The sequence below is a fragment of the Calliphora vicina genome, chromosome 3 (assembly GCF_958450345.1).
Source record: "Calliphora vicina chromosome 3, idCalVici1.1, whole genome shotgun sequence".
NCBI lineage: Eukaryota > Metazoa > Arthropoda > Insecta > Diptera > Calliphoridae > Calliphora > Calliphora vicina.
Genome location: NC_088782.1, coordinates 18,297,307 through 18,319,221, shown reverse-complemented (window position 1 = coordinate 18,319,221; position 21,915 = coordinate 18,297,307). Strand labels below are relative to the sequence as shown.

Here is a 21,915-nt window from a genome sequence, read left to right as displayed (position 1 = left end):
AATACAATTTTTCTTAAATCTATAACATGCGATAAATAAACAATCCTCCCACTAAATAATTCTATGCGAGTCAGTCTGTAGCATAAACCGGAAAAAATAAGTCAATCAGCTGACTGCAACTAACCCATCTCCACCACTCAATTTTGGTTGCAAGTTGTAGTTGTTTATTTGTTTGTTGTTTTATAAAACTGTCTGATGGTTTGATGCGTTGTAAAGTACAAATGTTTGAATCAGTCACATAAGAAATATAATTGTTTGTGTGTATATATTTGTATGAAGCGAACCAAACAGATTATTTCACCACTTACCAACAATTTTGTATCAAACAGCTGATTGATACTACACCACACAACCACGATTCATTAAAATTGTATTTTTTTTGTTAAAAACACGATTTGTTGTAATTTCCAATGTGTTTAATAAATAAATTTCACAAATCAACTAAATTCCCTATAAATCAATGAAAAAATAAAGTTACGAAATAGATAATTGTAAAAATACGAAAAGCAGTAAGGAAAAATATTGAAATAACGAGGAGATAAAAAGCCAAACGCAACAAACATGTCACGTCACAGAATTGTACGGACCATGGACTACAACGACGAGTATGATGGCTATGATGATGTCTATGATGATGTCTATGGTCATTCCGTAGATGATGACAACTGTATTTCACCGACAGATGCACAACAATGGCTGTATGATCGCGCACGAGGTCAGAATTCAATGTCATCATTTATGAGGGACAACAAAGATATAGCCGAAGAGGAGGAGGGCGAGGCAGACGAAGATGCTGACAAATCTTATGATAAAAACCGGCGGGATTCGGATAATTTTCAAATGCCGGTCTTAAATGATATGGAGCAGGCCCAACTGACCTCTTGCATCGATGAGGTGCGCAGTGTGGTAGGCGACACAGTGTCCGAGAAGAGAATTGTGGAAACATCGATTAAATTTGGCTATGACATAACTAAGATTTTGGATGAAATTCTAAATGATGAATGCGAAAACAAGGCGAAGAGATTGCAACAAGAGGCACCAAATGTTTTGCTTAAAGGCCCCGGCCCACGTAAACTTGCTTTGGGTGAGTTGGATAAATCTGCTGCATCAGCCCCCATAGTAAAAGTAACAGCTGCCCAAGGTGAAGTTAAGCGGGGCTTCGAAATAAGTTCTCCATTGTTACAAAGTTCACCAGCTGTTTCGGGTCGCAATACCCCAGTCGATATTAGTGAGGATTCTGCAAAGAAGTTGCCTGCCGACAACTTGGCTTTGTTTAAAGTTTCTAAAGAGCAAGCACAACGAGACAACAAACAATTGTACACCAAGGAACGTGCCGATCAAAAGCATCATTTCCATATGATTGTCATTGGTCATGTGGACGCCGGCAAAAGTACGCTTATGGGTCATTTATTGTTCGACACGGGCAATGTGTCTCAACGAGTTATGCACAAACATGAACAGGAGTCTAAGAAATTGGGCAAACAGAGTTTTATGTATGCTTGGGTATTAGATGAAACTGGCGAGGAGAGAGCAAGAGGTAAGTAAAAATAGGAAAAAAAATAATTCTGTGTAGGATTTTTTATAATTAAAATTTGCTCAGTTGTTATTTTATGGATTACAGAGGAAAACTTTGAAATTAATTTTCCACAACAATGTTACAAACAATTTAGTTCATAAAAAACGTTGCTTTGAGAAAACAATTTTCACAAAAATCCTCTTTATACCCTTCGCCATAACTGAGTGGAAGAATAACGGGTCGATGTTCCCAAGTTTAGCTTTTTTTCTTCAAAGAATTGTTTTATTCTATACTACTGAGAAATATAAAAATCTTCCTTATCTTTTCTTGTAGGTATTACCATGGATGTTGGACATTTTCGTTTTGAGACTGACAGCAAAGTTATCACTTTACTAGATGCTCCAGGGCATAAAGATTTTATACCCAACATGATATCGGGAGCCACACAAGCTGATGTTGCTTTATTAGTCATCGATGCCACAAGAGGAGAATTTGAGTCTGGTTTCGATTTGGGTGGCCAAACTAGAGAGCATGCCTTGTTGGTGCGTTCTCTGGGTGTCAATCAATTGGGCGTGGTGATCAATAAGCTAGATACGGTGGGTTGGTCCAAAGAACGTTTTGATGAAATTGTACAAAAACTTAAAGGTTTCCTAAAACAAGCTGGCTTCAAAGAATCAGATGTTTCTTATACACCCTGTTCCGGCCTTACCGGAGAGAATTTAACAAAACCCTCTACCGAGGAGGCTTTGACCTCATGGTATAAGGGACCTCATCTTCTAGCCGTCATAGACAGTTTTAAAATACCCGAGCGTTCAATAGACAAACCTTTCCGCATGTCAGTGTCGGATATTTATAAAGGAACTGGCGCAGGATTTTGCATTTCAGGACGCATTGAAACAGGTGTTTTGGCGATCAATGACAAAGTGTTGGTGGGAACTCTCAGGGAACAGGCTCAGGTTAAAAGTCTTCTAATCGATGAAATGCCCCAAAATACCGTATTTGCAGGTGATCAAGTCTCGGTTACTTTGTCGGGCATAGATGTTAACAATATTATGGTGGGCAATATCATATGTGATCCTCAACATCCCATACCCGTGACCACACGTTTTCAAGCACGCATTCTGGTCTTCAATGTCAAAGTACCCATTACCATTGGCTTCCCAGTGCTGTTGCATCACCAGTCCCTAATCGAACCGGCTGTTATTAGTAAACTTAATGCTCAGATCCATAAGGGTACAGGAGAAGTGGTTAAGAAGAAGCCCCGTTGTCTGGGCAATAATTCGTGTGCTCTAGTCGAGTTGGAAACCACACGTCCGATTTGTATTGAGCGCTATGCTGACTTCAAGGAATTGGGACGCGTCATGTTACGTGTTTCGGGTGTTACCATTGCAGCTGGTATGATTACAAAAATTCGCTAATACCTCCTCTTACTTCGATGGATATTTTGATTGTGTTTGACTTAAGTGTGTTCGAAAAGTTTTGTACTTTCACTTTCTTTCTCAATTTAAAGTTTATTTTTTAAGTTTTTTTTCGTACGTTATTTGTAATTGATCGTTAAACTTTTTGTAACGAATTTTTGTAATATTTTTAATTTTGATTTTTAAGTTTATTTTTCAAGCCTAGTTTTGGCTGCTAATATAAAGGTAATAAAAATATTCAAAAATTAACTTTTTTTCTATTTCGTGTTTTAATTAGTATGTTAATATTAAATACAAATTATAAATCTGAATACGGCAAAGCATACAACAAATAAAAACCCTAAACATCTTAAATGAATTGATTTTTCGCGATCCAGACTAATAATGTTATTTACATATTTGAATTTTTGTAAATTACACAAATTTTATTTTTGGGTTATTTTATAAATTTTTTTAAAAAAATACCTGCCATTAATAATTGTACTTATTTAAGGAATAATATTTTTGATTTAAAACAAATAAGAGAGCTACATACAGTAGTGGCCACCAATTTAAGACAAATACTTGAATTTTTTTCATCAACTGAAATTTAAGTGCGATAGAGCCAAAATAAAAGGACCTCTAAGGGTATGAAATTTATTATTAATGTTTCTAGTTTCTGAAAAATGTTTGGAAAAATCGGTAAAACATACATGGACAAAGATATGTGGAAATACGTTGACCCACCTCAGCGAACATCCGCTGTTAATAACATGATATGACCGAAACTAATGGAACTTTGGTCCGAATATTTTATAATAATAAAATTATAATGATATAAATGTGAGAAAATATGTTTATTTAAAAAAAAAATTTTTTGGTCAAGTTGTAGAAAAATTTTGTGTGTTCATGGTGAATATATATGAATTGCCACAGTCGAATAAAACACACTTGTGTGTTAAAACAGTCCTCATGCATACATATTTGTGGAAATATTTGAAAAAATAATTGACAATTACATGGAATTTAGCAAACAATTTTTGTCTTAAATTCCTGGCCACCACTGTATATATGTACGACTGTGCCGAATCATTATCAGCCCAATTATGAATAAAAATTCCCCGGGAGTTTTTTCCCTTTTCCTATTTTTCCTATTCAATGGGAAAAACTCCCGGGGAACAAATTCCCGCGGAATTTTTTATTCATAATTGAGCTGAACATAACCATCAAGGAATTTTTTTTAGATTAAATGCCTCAGAGATTTTTAAACAATTTTTTTCTATAATTATTTTAAAATAATCGGATTTGAATACATGTATTTGAGATATTTTATAAATTTAAATACATATGCATTTTGATTAAAGAAAATTAACACAGTTAAATCGCGATGTTTTTATAAGTACGTTACCATCAGTTCGTGTGCCAATATAATGTCAAAAGATATATTTGAAATCGAATTTTTAAATTAATGATTTTGAAAATCCGTATGATTTTTTTTTTATTAATTCTTCATTTACATAACCGAGCCCTTAAGGGCCTTATATGGTTAATAAAAGCTACTAGCTATATATAAAAACTACAATTAACAAAAATTAATATATTTTAATTTAAAGTACAAAATAATTAATCATTTTAATCAATTTTAAGATCCTTCTGATCAAATTGATTGATTGATATTACTTACGAAATATATTTTGTTAGATTACTGTTTTCTGTAATTTCTAAAACTCATTTTCTGGGTTGTTTAAAATTCATTAATTAATTTAATTTGTAAAATTCCTCTTTTGATCTATTCGGTATTCTTGAATTCCCAATCTCATTCAAAGGTATTTTCTCATTTGTTTGAATTCCCAAAATCGCTAATTTAATTTGGCGATTTTCAAGATATCTTTTGGAACACGTTAACTTAGCGGTTAAAAAAATTTCAACAGGTTTATTCGCAACAGATCGATAAAGCCGGTAATCCAACAGTTGATTTAATTTAAAGCTACACAGTATATGTTTGAAGTAAAACATTTGTGTGGATAAATGCACTAAAGTTTTAAAAACATTAATATAAAAAACTTTAACCAAGTTGTTTCAATTATTGTTTTTATGCCAAATAAAAAAATATGAAAACAATTTTTTATTTTTCTTGCTAAAGTAAATTAATTTAAATTTTTTATATTTAGGTTCCTTTAAAATGTATATATGTATGTCCATATCGAAAACTATATATGTATACATTAAATATTTGTTTAGAAAATTTCTCTGATCCAACTTATTTGTTTATGTTTTTTTTCCTAGAAAAAATCGCTGAATAGTATTATTCCCCGCTAATATTTATTTGAAAATCGCTAGATGTAACAAGAAAATAGCTAAATTGTCATCACTGTACATCAAGTGTGACGCCCGTATTAAAAGCAGAATACAGACAAATTTCTTAGCTCTCATGTTTTGTGAAAATTTACCCATAAAAACGTTAAATTTATAACGTAAATTGTGTTAAACCTAAAGCTTATGTGTTATTTATTAAAATAAGCATAAATTGTTAATAATTTTTTATACAACAAAGCACAAAAACTCGTAACAAAAACCCCAAAAGGCAAGTTCAGCGGAAATTTTCTACTCAAAAATTTTTTTCTTGTCACAAAAAAAAGGAAGGAAAAAAGCAAACACGTATGTGTATATGTAAAGAGTGAAAAAATATCTATGTGTTGTTGTTGTAATTGTATCAAAAAGTGAGTGCAATTAAAGAAATACAAAAGAAAAGAGTAAAGGAAATAAGAGTTAATTGAGTAGAAAAAGGAAATAGCAAGAGTGTGTATTTAATTTGCTCTTGTGAGTCATTACATTTTTTTGTTGGCTTTTGAGTATTATTTAGTGCTTTAGTAGTGAAGTTACTAATGAGTTAATTATTAATAAAAAAAAGAAAAATTACCAGAAAAAGTGTAGAGATAATAAAAAAATTAAATTTCTTTTATTTTTGTTGTAGTTTTGATATTGTTTTCTAAAAAAATTAATTGTTGCTTTTATCTCTACGTTTTTTTAGGTGAAATTTGATTATAATTTTTTGCGGCACTGATCGGAAAGAAACCAACAGTTTTTTGTTATTTTTTTTTTTGCTAAAAAGTATAAAGTGCCAAAAGTACACAATTAAAAAAGAATTTCAAATAAAGAAGCAGAAAACTACATAAAGAAGATAAAAAGGAATAAGCAAATACGAAAATAAGAACCAACAACTACAATAACTGAAATAAAAAGACAAGGCCCTGTTTAGAGCATTTAATTTATTACGACAGTGGGTACAATTCCTTTGTTAAATAAGAGACAAAATTTGAAAATTACCAAAAAAAAAAACGAAACGTCAAAAAGAACAAAAAACAATAGTGCAAAAAAGCATTGAAACAAAAAAAGATTTTATTAAGTAAATTAAAAAAAAAACGTTGAATTATACACTATTTAAAAGGCTGAAAAAAGGAAAAAATAAGCAACAATAAAACAAATAAATAATAATAAATAAAATTAAAATTACAACAACCGAAAGCAATCTTTGTGTTAATACAACGCCTAACATCTTCCAGTAGAACATTAAGGAATATCACTACTACCCCAGCACCAACAAACAGCAGCAGTAGCACCAAAAGCCATCAATAAACACAACGCCATTGCCACACATCATTAGCAGCAACAGCAGCACCCACAACAACAACAACAGTAACACAGTTGTTAACCTTTAAACTTATTGCCACTTGGAAGAACAAACACTACTACGACGAGTTGCGAATACGATTAGCGACAAAGTGATAAGATAACCAAACAAAAAACCAACCAACCAACTACAACAAAACATCGCCTTATTTACAACAACATCAAGAACAGCAAACATAAAATCCACTTTTATCCGGAATTTTGATCTTCATCCGCAAAACAGAACAAAAATACCCCCAACTAAAAGAATTTAATCAAAATGCGTGAATACAAAATTGTTGTTTTGGGCAGTGGTGGTGTTGGCAAATCTGCTCTGACAGTGCAATTTGTCCAGGGCATCTTCGTGGAGAAATACGATCCCACCATCGAGGACAGTTATCGCAAACAGGTCGAGGTCGACGGTCAACAATGCATGTTGGAGATTTTAGATACTGCCGGCACAGAACAATTCACCGCCATGCGTGATCTCTATATGAAAAATGGCCAGGGCTTTGTTTTAGTCTATTCGATTACCGCACAATCCACCTTCAATGATTTACAAGATTTGCGAGAGCAAATTCTACGTGTCAAGGATACAGATGATGTACCCATGGTGTTGGTAGGCAACAAATGCGATCTCGAAGATGAGCGTGTTGTGGGCAAAGAGTTGGGCAAGAGTTTGGCAAATCAATTCAACTGCGCCTTTATGGAAACCTCTGCCAAAGCTAAAGTGAATGTTGTTGATATCTTTTACGATCTGGTTAGACAAATTAACAAAAAATCACCCGAAAAGAAACAGAAAAAACCCAAGAAAAATCTATGTGTTCTGCTCTAAGACTCCATACAAAAACAATAAACACATACATACAATTAAAAAAACACACACACATAAACACACACATTTAAACAAACAAAAAAACATATTTAAAATATTGTCAAAAAAACATAAAAAACTAAATTTAAAAAATCCACTATTGTCGCCTTTTTTTGCTACTTTTTTCTCTATATATATTTTTTTCATTAAATGGGTAAAAAAAAAATTATTTTAAATAAAAATTAAAAAAAATAGAATTTATATTTAAACAAACAAAAAAAAATCATAAAAGATTTAGTTCTAAAAACTTAAAAAAAAACAAAAAAACTTCCATAAGAAACCGTAAACAAAAAAGTAAAACAAAGCACAGAAAATAAAATTTATACATAAAAACCTATAATAAATTAATAAAATTACATTTTAATCCTTAAGCCTTTTTTAGGTTCTGTAAAGAAATCTAAATAAAATTTAAATTTACAAAAAAAAACAACTTTATTGTTTTGCACCTTTTTCATTTCTATTTCTAGTATTATTTTATAATTTGTTAGTGGCTTAATGTAATAAGATTGGGTTTTATTTGCTTTTCTTATTTATTATTTTTATTACTTAATTGGTAGTAGGCAACAGGGTTTTTTTATTATTATTTTTATCAAAAGTATTTTATTTTAGGTTTGCTGAATGTATTATCAATTTTATTTTAGATGTTAGGGCATGTTTTGTTTTTAATAAATATACTTTTTTATACTACAAACATACATTTTACTATAAGATAATTTTTTGAATGCGTTTGGATTTTTCTGGACTAGGTTTTTGGTATTATTTTAACAATTTTAGATTAGTTTTTTTGTATTAGTATGATTGAATATAAATTCTTTATTAAATTGCACAATAATCATATGATTTAAACATATTTGTAAAGATCATTTTGTTTGTTATGAGTAAATGCTGTTTAAAAAGCTAAACATCTGTTAATCAGTAATGTATAAAATAATTTATAGTGTCTGTACCAATAAGAATGCATGTATTCTTATTAGAATTTTTAAAAAAATATTAAAAACAATCTGTTTTGGCAATCGCCTTGGGAATGGTTTCACTCAAGTAATTCATTATGTCTTTACAGAAAGGTTTATTTTTGGAAAATAAGTTTTGAATATTATGCGTTTTATTGTAGTGTTTTTTTTGAGAATAGTTACTGGTATGTAAAGCTAGCAATCGATTTTCGAGTTTTCGATAATCTAACCATCGAACCAAATAATCGATTTTTTTTATAATCAAACTGCATTTTTCTAAGATCCTCCAGCAAATGTTCCCATAAACCTATGTATGCTGTAATTACAACCTCTAGATGTCTCTGGGAATAAAACTTCCAGTTGATACAGCTGTCACTAAGTTGAAAATCTTAGGCCAAGTAAGATAAAATCTCCCAGGGAATAAATTCCCGGGGAATTTTTTATTCATAATTGGGCTGTAAATTATCGTGGATTATATGAAAAAGTAGATGATTGTAGCGAAAGAAAAGAAGGAGAATTTGTCGCTTCTCAATTACGCCAGTATGGACTTAATCACATCTAATAATGAGTTATACGAACGACTCATAACAATATGCTTCGTATTACAATCGATATCTCAACATGAAGAACGCCATTAGTCGGCGTTCAAACAATAGATCGTAATACTTCACGAATACACTATATGTGTGTAGTATTTTGTCAGCATTAAGCCATTCATTCCTCCTATTTTTAAGCCCACTTTCTATTCTCTGTCTCACCCCTTTTTCTAATTCTCATCAGCATGACGAATCTTTAGCCAAAATCAAATATTTAAAGAGAAAAATTTGCTTGTTTGCTGTTGAAAGAGCTTCACTTTCAGTCATCATTCAAATGAGTCATAGAGCTAAAACATATTTATTACTAATACAAAAATACAATGTTAACATGAGTTAGAATAACAATAGAAATGCTAGACTTTATAGATTGTGTGGTTTATACAGATGTCATTGAGAAAGAAAGGATAGAAAGAAAATATACAAAATAACTGCATGAACGTATCGTAACTACAATGATATTTAGAAATATCTTTAAGTTTTTACGTTCAACCAATTATATCTAAGGAGGTTGTGATACAGGCGACCATGTTTAAAATCTATTACCCAGTCGTGTTACTGATTTCATTGGTGGCTAATCATTTATATCGTTTGTGAGTGTGATAGTTTTGAGTCAGTTTAAATTAAACATAGTTTGGAAATATGTAGTTATTTTTGCAAATGTTAAGAATAATCACATTTAGTTCCATTTTCTCAATCTTTAGTTATCGTTTTTCGTAACGATATACTTTCAATTAATATAATTTTAGTATGAGAACTGTCAGTATATTGTCACGATAGAAAATAATTAGAGATTGTGAAACTGAGGCTTAAAGTTGTTTCTATATATCCTGAGACGAAAATCTGTGGTCAAAACTTTTGCTCAAAAATATGTTAGTATAACTAACCAGCAAAATCTTTCATTCCCAAGCAATGACTGGAAAGTAAGCTTTTATATAACAGATAATAAATAAGTCATTATACGATTACTTCTAAGTAATGCAGTCAGATGGTATGCAGTAGTAATTGAAATGTAAGTTATTGAGGTATTTGCTGGTTAATTGCCGAATTACAGGAATTTTAAATTTACTTTCATTTCGACCTAATGTTTTATAATATACCACACTTACAATATCAATTAATTATTATTACAATTATCTTTGAGTGGATGTTTAAATATACTCGTAACAAGTATTCAAATAAAAGGGGTAAAAACAGAAAATTTTCTAATGACTGTTGAGATTTTTTTAAGATTTCACCGATAAACATTTAGTTTTTTAATTATATTGTGCATTTTTTTTTAATATTACTATTGTATTAAATGATAAACAAAAGAAATTTCCTACCAATTAAGTAATTTTATACTGTCATACTCTTTGGTTTATTTTTTTTTAATATAAATAAATTTATTTTTTTATTTATTTGCAATCAGTTTCTTTTTAATAGTTTTCTTAAACATTTAATAAAAGTAATAAAAGTTATTTAAGTATTGCTGAATTATTTTAAACAAATCGTTTTTATACAATAAACCTAAACAAATAGTATCATTGTTATAAACAATATTTTGTCCATAATAAACATTAATAAACTAAAAAAAAATAGGGTGTTCCGAAAAATATTTATTGGTTGTTTGGGTTAGGTAAATTTAATACAATACTTTTGCAATATTTCTGAATAAAATATTGTTTTTGTACTTACATATATAAATAACAGAATTGTAGCCAACATTTTTATTTTAAAATTTAATTTCAAAAATTATTCGGAACTCACTACTATTAACATATAACATTACACAGTAGAGTGTTTTTAGGAAAAATCTTTTGCAAAACTGTTGTAGAATGGCCTTTTAAATGATGCAATGAATTGAATAATGTCTTGAGTTTTCTCTGAGCGATTAAAAATCAATATCTTAAAACAATTTTCCAAAATGGGTCTTTTTCGAAATGAGTCTCAAACATTTCATAATTTTGAGCTTATTATGGGAAAACAATTTAAAAAATTTGTTTGATACTCATTATGAAAACCTTTTTGAATGTTTATTTTAATAAATTCTATTGATATCTTGATTTTAAATTGATGGGAATCGAAGGGAACTTAAGACCTTATTATTATTTATTTTTACTGGGGAGTTTTATTTCAAATACGAATACTTACATATTTAAATTGAGAAGATTTTGTTTGGTTTTTGGGTGTTTTTCATACAAATGTTCTTCGATTTTTTGTCGTTTGGAATAATTTTCTTGAAATCCGAGTCTACAAGGCTTCTCACACATTTCGTTTGGAATAGTTCTAATTGTGTTAGCTTCTTCAGATTCCGTTTCATGCTGTTTATACATAAAATATTTAATAATTCGGGTTTTCCATTTTAATTTGGCAACATTTTGTATAGAGAAACAAGAGTAAAATTTCTGTTAAAAAATTGAGGCAAAGAAATAATTACAAACAAATTCAATTCCACTTGGGAAACTGAAATTGGTATATTTCCGATATTTTTTTTAAGCTATATGGGTAATAATTGATTTCATGTCAGACAATTTCTTTCGCGGAAAAAAATTGAATAAATAAAAAGATATATATGACTATAGTATATATATATAAATATTTGAGTTAAATTTTAAGATGTTCCCGAGATTTTAAGATGTTCTTGACTGTCTTATTGAATTTCCATTACGCCATTTTAGAAATGTTTTCCCATCACTGCCTCTTAAAGTCATTCGAAAAGAGAACAGTATTCCATTTCTCTCTCGGCCAATTTAAATGTTCTTTGGCAAATTTTATACGAGTAATACAGTTTTATTTTAGAAATAAGATTATTTTTGCGCGACGATAACAACCAAGACATGAGGCCTTAATAGGTCGAGAACAAATTTCCACTTTTATAATAGTGATAGACTCTGTAGTAAAATGTAAATCCAATGGGCCGTTTCCTCGATCATAAATGAAGAGTTAGTCATTCCAAGTAAATTGGAATTAGATTCCTTTATATAGAAAACTGTGGTTCGATGGAGTTCACCTAAGTAAAAAAACAACTAATAGTGGAAAATATTAACTTTTTTGGATGTTATCTCACATTTTAATCAATAACTCTGGTTCTAATTGAAAGAGTTTGCTCATTTTCAATATTAAACCTTCTGAATAAAGAAACGGAATAACAAAATCAATCTTTTTCTGGTGTGGCAAAAAAAAAAAGAGACAAAACATTAAGCTACTGATCAAAGAGTAGAATTTTGTATGAAAACCATTACATCTTTGAAACCCAAATCAGGTTCCTTTCGCTTTCTATGCCTGATTACAAATCTTTGTACAATTATTTAAAACTGCACGATCATAAAGCAAACTTTATTTTGAGAACTTTCTGCAGCATTCGATCTTCAAACATAAATAGTAAATACTAAACGCACTCTACATACATACAATATACATACATATTTAATAAATAAATTGTTAGTTGTTGTACAAATAAAACAACTCTTTTTTTACATAGTAAAAATAATAAAGCACACATTTTTTATATACTTTTTTTTTAGTTCAAACTAACTAAACAATATTATTAAATTAAGAGAGAAAAAACAGAAATCAAATAAAATAAAATTCATACACGTTTTTTTTTACAGCGTTACATGACCTACATATTTCCTCAACTCCTCTATATTGACCTTAATACCACAATTTTTTTTTCTTATACATACTATATATCTACTATATATTAATAATACAATCAATATACACTTTATTTAATAAACAAAATTAATAAATAAATTAAAGAAAACTTAAAAAAACTAAATAAATAATAAAACAAACATGATAAACAATTTTTTAAATGTGTATTGAAATTTATATATTTAAATAAAGTCCTTAAAAAAAACTTGTGAAATCCTCTTTAAGATTAAAAGCTAAATAAATAAATATAAAAAAACAAACGTGAAATCAAATAATAAATGTATTATGTTTAAAACTTAATAATAAAATTTAATGATTATTAGAAATGAGTAATTATAATAATAAATAAAAGTTTAAACAATAAACAAAAATATAAAAAAAAACCTTGTAAGGAAAAAATAATAAAATTATTAAAAAAAAACAATATATATACGACAATAAATTGTTTTACTATTTAAAATAATGCAGTCATTATGATCTTAATTGATAAACTTATTTTTTTTGGCTTCTAACAGCGAGAATCATTTTAGATCCAAAACTGTCCTAAAATTACTTTTACAAAATATGCGGTTTCACGTTCATAAAATAAAAGCTTTAATTTCATTATTATTATTCTGCTCTTAAATTAGGATTTAAATATATGTAGGTTAAGAAGATAAGAATAGTTATTTTCTTGATTAAAAAAAAATAATTCGCCAGTAAAATCGAGAGTTTTTCGAAATTATAACCAACAAGTAAGAGTGGTATATTCGGTTGTGTCGAATCTTATATATCCACCATCAATATGTAAAAATAAAATATTTTCTGAAATTATGGACCGATATTGCCCATTTTCAATACTTATCAATTGAGAGTATTTGTGGAAAATTTCATCTAGCTCATTTAGTTTGGGCTCTATCGTGTTTTCAACAGACAGACGGATTGTCTTAGAATCTTAAGAGGACCCAGAATATATATACTTTTGTGGGTCTGAGATGAAAGGCCTGGGGCCGAATTACCGCACTCGTGATCGAATGAAATATCGTATCGAAAAATAATTTCGATATCGTAATTATAACAAAATGTACTAAATTTCATGCTCGATATCGAATGCCGTAATCTCAAATAAGAAAATTACGATCGATTTTACTCGATATCGAATGCGGTAATTCGACATCCAGTTTCACGATGTCGAAAGAAAAATGATTCGAACAAATTTGTATGAAAACTATTCGAAAGAATTTTAAAAACTGAGTGTTTTTCATACACATTTTTTGAATAATTTTTCTTTCGAGATCGTTGAACAGACAGAAATATTCCGATGTGTTACAAACGGAATGACAAAATCAATCTTTTTTTGATGGTGGGTATAAAAATAATAATGGAAATATCCCATGAACATCAAAGAGTGTGTGAGTTTACTGAATAGATTAAAAATCGTGTCCTTTTCATGATATTTCTGGCAACACAAGCCCTACAAAATTTAAAAAAAAACAACAGTTCTTTGCAAATGTCAAATATGGTTTGAATTTATGTTTCCTTTTGACTAGAGAATGCAATTGAAATAAAGTGCAATACAACTGTAGTTCAATTGTTTGGCTATAATTCAAGGCTTGAATTACACTTGCTTTCAACTTGAATATGTACGTCGCCACAGCTTATTCGCTTTTTTGTTTAAAAAAACTTAAGAAAAAAGCTAGACTTGCTTTCAACTTGAATATGTATGTCGATACAGCTTATTGGATTTTTTGTGGAAAAAAAAACGTAAGAAAAAGGTTAAGCTTGATAAATACTATGGGAATTCTGCACATTCAATCAAAGCACGTAAGATGCCGAACGTTCTGAATGCCCAGTTGAGGTCTCTACACCTGAGACCACAATTGAAAAAATCATTATATTGAATTTATGTTTCCTTTTTACTAGAGAATGTAATTGAAATAAAGTGCAATTCAATTGCTTGGCTATAATTCAAGGCTTGAATTACACTTGCTTTCAGCTTGAATATTTACGTCGCCACAGCTTATTCGCTTTTTTGTTTAAAAAAACTTAAGAAAAAAGCTAGAATTGCTTTCAACTTGAATATACAGAGATACAGCTTATTGGATTTTTTGTGGAAAAAAAACGTAAGAAAAAAGGTTAAGCTTGATAAATACTATGGGATCTCTGCACATTCAATGCACGGAAGATGCCGAACGTTCTGAATGCCCAGTTGAGGTCTCTACACCTGAGACCACAATTGAAAAAATCATTATATGGTGTTGGCCGATCGGAGATTGAAAGTGCAAGAGATTGTAAAAGCCATAGGCATCTGACATGACTCATTGGTATCAATTTTGAATGATCACTTGGATACGAGAAAGCTTTCCGCAAGATAGTACAGTTAGTGCAGTTTCCATGGCAAAAATCCATGAATTTGGTAGGCTACTAAATGCTTCCTCTTCCGCACTATTCTCTTGTTTCCAAAATACCTATTTTGATGATCTTGACAAATCTTATTTTTTGGAATGGATACAAAAATCGGAGAAACGTTGGACAAAGTGCATAGAGCCAAAGGTGACTAGGTTAAAAAATAAAATAATTTTTTTTTCCAAAAACTTGTATTATTATTGTAATTAAAATTTTAATGAATTCATCATGGAATTTTCATAATTTAATCAAACAATAAACTGAATTAAAATATGAAACGATTCATCAGGAATTAAAAATTATTGAATGCATTCAGTTTGCTCAAAATATGAATTGTATTAAAATATGAATTGTATTAAAATATGATTGAATAAATTATGTTATTGACATTAATTGTAATTCATTTTTAAATTCACTTTTCAGTTCAGATAAAAATGACAAACGAATTAACTCCGATCCTTAAATAAAATGTTTCTTATCGCGATTCTATTTCGTGATCAAGCTATTCAATTGATTAAAAAATACTATTGGGCTGCAAATACGAACCTCTGCACTGACTATGTGAAACCCAAATAATAGGTTTTTAGCACATATTAAAAAACATGAAATTTAATTGTTTCCAAAACGAGTGATTTTCAATACTGAATACTGAACTAATTAATATTCTGAATTGTTTACACGAAATTAAAACCAATAAATCATGTGGATTCGTTGTACATAATCAGTCCAATCATGAATAAAAAACCTGCGGTAGTTTATTCCCCTTTCCCATTTTTCCTATTCAAATTCGGTGTAAAAATGGGAAAAGTGGAAAAACTCCCGCGGATTTTTTATTCATGATTGGGCCGAATATCAAAATATGTGGATTTGTTTTAAAAACGAAAACGTAACTTGGATGCGGTTTACAGAATAATTCCGATTTCGTAACTTAGTAATTACGTTCAATATCCCCATAAAGTAGGGTCAATCAGTTGATTACATTACTCTGCTAAGTGGGTGATTGTGTTGTCGTATCTCAGAATTTAAGTAGTAACCCCCTTAACTACTAAATTTCTTTACGCACGAGTTAAGTTTAAAAATAGATATGTATGTATATAATTTATGTATATTTAAAAATAACGTTATAAATAGGAATATTCCAAAATAAATGCTTAAATTTTTAAAGGGTTAAATGTTAAAGAACTTTTCTTTAAACTGTATTTTAAACATCCAAAAAAATATGTATCCAGCCAGTGCTTTCTACAATTTAATACATTTTCAAAATTAAACTGCTACTGGATGTTGTTAGCTCTCTTCTTTTAAATTTGTTAAAGGAAAGAGACTAAATATCTTTAAACATAAATGAAATGGATTTAAAAAGCATACATAACTATGTACATAAAAACTTTTGTATGTATACTTTTATTAAAAAACATTTATTTATTCTATTTCCTATATAAATTTTTTAAAAACGACAAACATATTTACATCCTTGTACATATTTTGTCACACAAATTTATATCATTAATCTTATTTTCTCTTGTCAACCCACAAAAAGAAAAATTTATACTAAGTATGTATGAATTTGTATACATATACATACATATAAATGAATGTACCTATACATACAAATTATAAAATATATATTTTATAAACAGGATTTAAGTTTCATCATTGAAATTTCCCATTTACCAATTAGTTGCTGAAGTTAAAGGACAAGTCTTCATGCATACACATTAGACCCGTCCTTAAATAATTTAATTGTTCTGGGATTGATATCATTTTGAGCTTTAGTACTAATTAAAGCAATATTTGAAATCAACGATAGCTAATATTAATTCGGTGAGAAAATAGGTTTTCAAAAATTCAAAAATTCGACTTTCAAAGACCTTCCACATGATACCAAAATTTCATATGATTCCTTTGCGAGAAATGTGAAAAAATTATAAAATCCTTAAAAATTACATTTTTATCCTTTGATCCAACTTACCAAATATTGCCGCCAGAACAAACGCTATCTTAGAATTAATTAAACTTTTATTTCAGTTGGAAATATACACAACTTTTTTTTGGCGCCATCCTAATATTCATACATCCATACATATGTAAACAAACACGGCGTTTAGCTTATTACGGACAAATATGTCATTTCCTGCCGTCACAACAGGCAGAATAATATAGAAAAAACCAAAACAACGAAAAAGAAAACAAGGAAAACAAAAACGTATTCTCATACTCACATGCCCGTACTCTCTAGGCAAAATTCATATAAAATTATTATCACATGAGAGCTAGTGATAGAAAGAGTAGGGGGAAACCCATTCTCTATGCTTTCTCGCCCCATTCTTGGGTGAGTGTAAAAAGCAAATAAACATTTAAAGACACCCTTCAATAAGCAACAGTTAACAACAGCGGTGTTGTTTTCATTTTTATTTTGTTTTTGTATTTGTTATTGCATTTGCTCCCCCAAAATAAATACGATAAGATAATAGTGGTAAATTAATACTTGTATTTTGTAGTAAGTATTATTGTTTAACACCCTACATTGTACATTATTATTTGGACTTCTTTTAAAATTTTTCTAAAATAACTCATTAAATGAAATTATAGTAAATATGTCTGTGATTTTATGCGTGCAATAATCAATTGATTTTGTATCAATTGTTGAGACGCCCATCAGAACGTTGTGAAAGGATCGATGTTTATATGTAAAATCTAAAATCACTCATATTTCGTTAATATGAGGTCCTAGAAGAAAAAGGACAATAATCAGTGATCACTTTTATTTCCCAACAAATATTGATTTTTATATGAAAAATCTAAAATCACTCATATATCATTAATAAGAGGTCCTAGAAGAAAAAGGACAAAAATCTGTTATCACTCTTATTTCTCACCAAATATTGATTTTTATATGAAAAATCTAAAATCACTCATATTTCGTTAATATGAGGTCCTAGATGAAATAGGACAATAATCTGTGATCACTCTTATTTCCCACCAAATATCGACTTTTATATGAAAAATCTAAAATCACTCATATTTCGTTAAAATGAGGTCCTAGAAGAAAAAGGACAATAATCTGTGATCACTCTTATTTCCCACCAAATATCGACTTTTATATGAAAAATTTAAAATCACTCATATTTCGTTAAAACGAGGTCCTAGAAGAAAAAGGACAATAATCTGTGATCACTCTTATTTCCCACCAAATATTGATTTTTATATGAAAAATCTAAAATCACTCATATTTCGTTAATATGAGGTCCTAGAAGAAAAAGGACAATAATCTGTGATCACTCTTATTTCCCACCAAATATTGATTTTTATATGAAAAATCTAAAATCACTCATATTTCGTTAAAACGAGGTCCTAGAAGAAAAAGGATAATAATCTGTGATCACTCTTATTTCCCACCAAATATCGATTTTTATATGAAAAATCTAAAATCACTCATATTTCGTTAATATGAGGTCCTAGAAGAAAAAGGATAATAATTTTTGATCACTCCCAACAAATATTGATTTTTATATGAAAAAAATCACTCATATTTCGTTAAAACGAGGTCCTAGAAGAAAAAGGATAATCTGTGATCACTCTTATTTCTCACCAAATATTGATTTTTATATGAAAAATCTAAAATCACTCATATATCGTTAGAACGAGGTCCTAGAAGAAAAAGGATAATAATCTGTGATCACTCATATTTCCCACCAAATATTGATTTTTATATGAAAAATCTAAAATCACTCATATTTCGTTAAAACGAGGACCTAGAAGAAAAAGGATAATAATCTGTGATCACTCTTATTTCCCACCAAATATCGATTTTTATATGAAAAATCTAAAATCACTCATATTTCGTTAATATGAGGTCCTAGAAGAAAAAGGATAATAATTTTTGATCACTCCCAACAAATATTGATTTTTATATGAAAAATCTAAAATCACTCATATTTCGTTAAAACGAGGTCCTAGAAAAAAAAGGATAATCTGTGATCACTCTTATTTCTCACCAAATATTGATTTTTATATGAAAAATCTAAAATCACTCATATATCATTAATAAGAGGTCCTAGAAGAAAAAGGATAATAATCTGTGATCACTCATATTTCCCACCAAATATTGATTTTTATATGAAAAATCAAAAATCACTCATATATCATTAATAAGAGGTCCTAGAAGAAAAAGGACAAAAATCTGTGATCACTCTTATTTCCCACCAAATATCGATTTATATGAAAAATCTAAAATCACTCATATTTCGTTAATATGAGGTCCTAGATGAAATAGGATAATAATCTGTGATCACTCTTATTTCCCACCAAATATCGATTTTTATTTGAAAAATCTAAAATCACTCATATTTCGTTAAAACGAGGACCTAGAAGAAAAAGGATAATAATCTGTGATCACTCTTATTTCCCACCAAATATCGATTTTTATATGAAAAATCTAAAATCACTCATATTTCGTTAAAACGAGGACCTAGAAGAAAAAGGATAATAATCTGTGATCACTCTTATTTCCCACCAAATATCGATTTTTATATGAAAAATCTAAAATCACTCATATTTCGTTAATATGAGGTCCTAGAAGAAAAAGGATAATAATTTTTGATCACTCCCAACAAATATTGATTTTTATATGAAAAATCTAAAATCACTCATATTTCGTTAAAACGAGGTCCTAGAAGAAAAAGGATAATCTGTGATCACTCTTATTTCTCACCAAATATTGATTTTTATATGAAAAATCTAAAATCACTCATATATCGTTAGAACGAGGTCCTAGAAGAAAAAGGATAATAATCTGTGATCACTCATATTTCCCACCAAATATTGATTTTTATATGAAAAATCTAAAATCACTCATATTTCGTTAAAACGAGGACCTAGAAGAAAAAGGATAATAATCTGTGATCACTCTTATTTCCCACCAAATATCGATTTTTATATGAAAAATCTAAAATCACTCATATTTCGTTAATATGAGGTCCTAGAAGAAAAAGGATAATAATTTTTGATCACTCCCAACAAATATTGATTTTTATATGAAAAATCTAAAATCACTCATATTTCGTTAAAACGAGGTCCTAGAAAAAAAAGGATAATCTGTGATCACTCTTATTTCTCACCAAATATTGATTTTTATATGAAAAATCTAAAATCACTCATATATCATTAATAAGAGGTCCTAGAAGAAAAAGGATAATAATCTGTGATCACTCATATTTCCCACCAAATATTGATTTTTATATGAAAAATCTAAAATCACTCATATTTCGTTAAAACGAGGACCTAGAAGAAAAAGGATAATAATCTGTGATCACTCTTATTTCCCACCAAATATCGATTTTTATATGAAAAATCTAAAATCACTCATATTTCGTTAATATGAGGTCCTAGATGAAATAGGATAATAATCTGTGATCACTCTTATTTCCCACCAAATATCGATTTTTATTTGAAAAATCTAAAATCACTAATATTTCGTTAATATGAGGTCCTAGATGAAATAGGACAATAATCTGTGATCACTCTTATTTCCCACCAAATATCGATTTTTATATGAAAAATCTAAAATCACTCATATTTCGTTAAAACGAGGTCCTAGAAGAAAAAGGACAAAAATCTGTGATCACTCTTATTTCCCACCAAATATCGATTTTTATATGAAAAATCTAAAATCATTCATATATCATTAATAAGAGGTCCTAGAAGAAAAAGGATAATAATCTGTGATCACTCTTATTTCCCACCAGATATCGATTTTTATATGAAAAATCTAAAATCACTCATATTTCGTTAAAACGAGGTCATAGAAGAAAAAGGATAATAATCTGTGATCACTCTTATTTCCCACCAAATATCGATTTTTATATGAAAAATCTAAAATCACTCATATTTCGTTAATATGAGGTCCTAGATGAAATAGGACAATAATCTGTGATCACTTATTTCCCACCAAATATCGATTTTTATATGAAAAATCTAAAATCACTCATATTTCGTTAAAACGAGGTCCTAGAAGAAAAAGGATAATAATCTGTGATCACTCTTATTTCCCACCAAATATTGATTTTTATATGGAAAATCTAAAATCACTCATAGATCATCAATAAGAGGTCCTAGAAGAAAAAGGATAATAATCTGTGATCACTCTTATTTCCCACCAAATATCGATTTTTATATGAAAAATCTAAAATCACTCATATTTCGTTAATATGAGATGCTAAATGAAAAAGGACAATAATCTGAGATCACTCATATTTCCCACCAAATATCGTTTTTTATATGAAAAATCTAAAATCACTCATATTTCGTTAAAATGAGGTCCTAGAAGAAAAAGGACAAAAATCTGTGATCACTCTTATTTCCTACCAAATATCGATTTTTATATGAAAAATCTAAAATCACTCATATTTCGTTAAAACGAGGTCCTAGAAGAAAAAGGATAATAATCTGTGATCACTCTTATTTCCCACCAAATATTGATTTTTATATGAAAAATCTAAAATCACTCATATATCATTAATAAGAGGTCCTAGAAGAAAAAGGATAATAATCTGTGATCACTCTTATTTCCCACCAAATATCGATTTTTATATGAAAAATCTAAAATCACTCATATTTCGTTAATATGAGGTCCTAGAAGAAAAAGGACAAAAATCTGTGATCACTCTTATTTCCCACCAAATATCGATTTTTATATGAAAAATCTAAAATCACCCATATTTCGTTAATAAGAGGTCCTAGAAGAAAAAGGATAATAATCTGTGATCACTCTTATTTCCCACCAAATATCGATTTTTATATGAAAAATCTAAAATCACTCATATTTCGTTAAACGAGGTCCTAGAAGAAAAAGGACAATAATCAGTGATCACTTTTATTTCCCACCAAATATCGA

General features: G+C 29.1%; 2 protein-coding genes across 4 annotated transcripts; both read left to right on the top strand.

The window, feature by feature from the left end:
• Nucleotides 1–338: 338 nt before the first annotated feature.
• On the top strand, nucleotides 339–3,183 carry HBS1 (translation elongation factor EF-1alpha (GTPase) HBS1). The gene is made up of 2 exons (XM_065503107.1): nucleotides 339–1,537; nucleotides 1,850–3,183. Exons 1-2 carry the CDS (start codon nucleotides 562–564, stop codon nucleotides 2,932–2,934), a joined length of 2,061 nt encoding a protein of 686 aa, XP_065359179.1. The 5' UTR covers nucleotides 339–561; the 3' UTR covers nucleotides 2,935–3,183.
• Nucleotides 3,184–5,282: 2,099 nt separating this feature from the next.
• On the top strand, nucleotides 5,283–7,886 carry Rap1 (RAS oncogene family member Rap1). Of its 3 annotated transcripts, none has more exons than XM_065503156.1 (2): nucleotides 5,283–5,497; nucleotides 5,945–7,886. In XM_065503156.1, the coding sequence occupies exon 2, from the start codon at nucleotides 6,863–6,865 to the stop codon at nucleotides 7,415–7,417; it is 555 nt and encodes a 184-aa protein (XP_065359228.1). In that variant the 5' UTR covers nucleotides 5,283–5,497; nucleotides 5,945–6,862; the 3' UTR covers nucleotides 7,418–7,886. The 3 variants fall into 3 exon arrangements, with proteins under 3 accessions (XP_065359228.1, XP_065359229.1, XP_065359230.1); XM_065503157.1 differs by lacking the exon at nucleotides 5,283–5,497 and adding an exon at nucleotides 5,554–5,571; XM_065503158.1 differs by lacking the exon at nucleotides 5,283–5,497 and adding an exon at nucleotides 5,615–5,633.
• The last annotated feature ends 14,029 nt before the right edge of the window (nucleotides 7,887–21,915 follow it).

Coding starts and splice junctions, on each gene's coding strand:
- Rap1 (XM_065503156.1), top strand. CDS start 6,863: ATGCGTGAATACAAAATTGTTGTTTTGGGCAGTGGTGGTGTTGGCAAA.
- HBS1 (XM_065503107.1), top strand. CDS start 562: ATGTCACGTCACAGAATTGTACGGACCATGGACTACAACGACGAGTAT. Junction 1,538..1,849: donor TGGCGAGGAGAGAGCAAGAG/GTAAGTAAAAAT, acceptor CTTTTCTTGTAG/GTATTACCATGGATGTTGGA.